Source organism: Lucilia cuprina, chromosome 5 (genome assembly GCF_022045245.1).
Source record: "Lucilia cuprina isolate Lc7/37 chromosome 5, ASM2204524v1, whole genome shotgun sequence".
NCBI lineage: Eukaryota > Metazoa > Arthropoda > Insecta > Diptera > Calliphoridae > Lucilia > Lucilia cuprina.
This window is the reverse complement of record NC_060953.1, coordinates 57,782,132-57,783,331: the sequence shown is the minus strand read 5'-3', so window position 1 is coordinate 57,783,331 and position 1,200 is coordinate 57,782,132. Positions and strand designations below refer to the sequence as shown.

The window sequence follows — 1,200 nt, the reverse complement described above, 5'->3', positions numbered from 1 at the left end:
TGAAACAATATTAAAGACCTGAACCACTTAATGGTGGAAAACACGACGTTAGTTAGTTAGTTACTTACTTACTTAGTTACTTAGTTACTTACTTAGTTACTTACTTACTTCTTACTTACTTACTTACTTAGTTAGTTCATTAGTTAGTTAGTTAGTTAGTTAGTTAGTTAGTTAGTTAGTTAGTTAGTTAGTTAGTTACTTAGTTAGTTAGTTTGCTGGTTGGTTGAAGAACCGAAAAGTTTTGCTTTCGCTGTGCCCCAAATTGACTTATTTGTGTCTTTCACTCTTTCAATTTCTAACACATTTTTAAAGGCTTATTCCCCCAAGCACCCACATCCATCAAAAGAGTTTTAAGTTTTATGATTAATTTCAATTTTTTATTATCAAAAAAATATTATTCTCAATTTCAAAAATATTTGTTTTTTTACAACATATTCATATAATTTTTTTTTATTACAAAGATTATGTTGTCACTAACCAAAACTAATACAAAAAAATTTTCCTTCACTTAATTTCATTTCCAAATCTCAAGTGAGAAATATTTCAAGCATATTGGTAAAACGTCTCATATTCACATAGTTCACCAGCACCACATAAGCATAACACGTGTAAATGTAGGCCCACCACTGAAAATGCAAATGTTTCGCCCAAAATGTTTTGCCATTCATATGCATTAAGTAGGCGTGACGTGAATCGGTCAGCAGTTTCCTTACAAAGGCGCCACTCAAATAAACGATACTGATTAAAAGTATTAAGCGTCGCAAGTGCACAAGGAGTATGGCCATTTTATGTTGGCTGTCGTTGTTTCTTCGTTTGAGGAAGTTGGTTTTTTTTGCGTTGGTATTATTTTATTGCACCTAAAGTGTGGGATTGTGGAAAAAACGAGGAAACTGTGGAAAAAGTAAGAATTATTATTTGGTTTAAATTTTGAAAAGAAGATATAATTTTAGATAAATATATAGTGTTTTAAAATAACGGATGATGTCAAAACAGATAAACACGCCACTGGATTACACTATAGGCAAGACTGCATACTTATATAGTCTAGAACAGACTAGACTATAGACTAAACTATAGACTAAACTATAGACTAAACTATAGACTAGACTATAGACTGGACTATGGACTAGACTATAGACTAGACTATAGACTAGACTATAGACTAGACTATAGACTAGACTATAGACTAGACTATAGACT

At 31.4% G+C, this 1,200-nt stretch overlaps 1 protein-coding gene across 5 annotated transcripts in view; it reads right to left on the bottom strand.

Moving 5' to 3' along the window:
* Nucleotides 1-336: 336 nt before the first annotated feature.
* The window catches only part of LOC111682676, a 3,745-nt gene continuing 2,881 nt past the window's right edge, over nucleotides 337-1,200 (bottom strand). For all 5 annotated transcript variants that reach the window (XM_046952125.1, XM_046952122.1, XM_046952123.1 and 2 more), the window contains exon 2: nucleotides 337-890. In XM_046952125.1, coding sequence (XP_046808081.1) covers nucleotides 528-785 — 258 coding nt within the window. In that variant the 5' untranslated portion in view covers nucleotides 786-890 and the 3' untranslated portion in view covers nucleotides 337-527. The remainder of the gene's footprint in view (nucleotides 891-1,200) is intronic.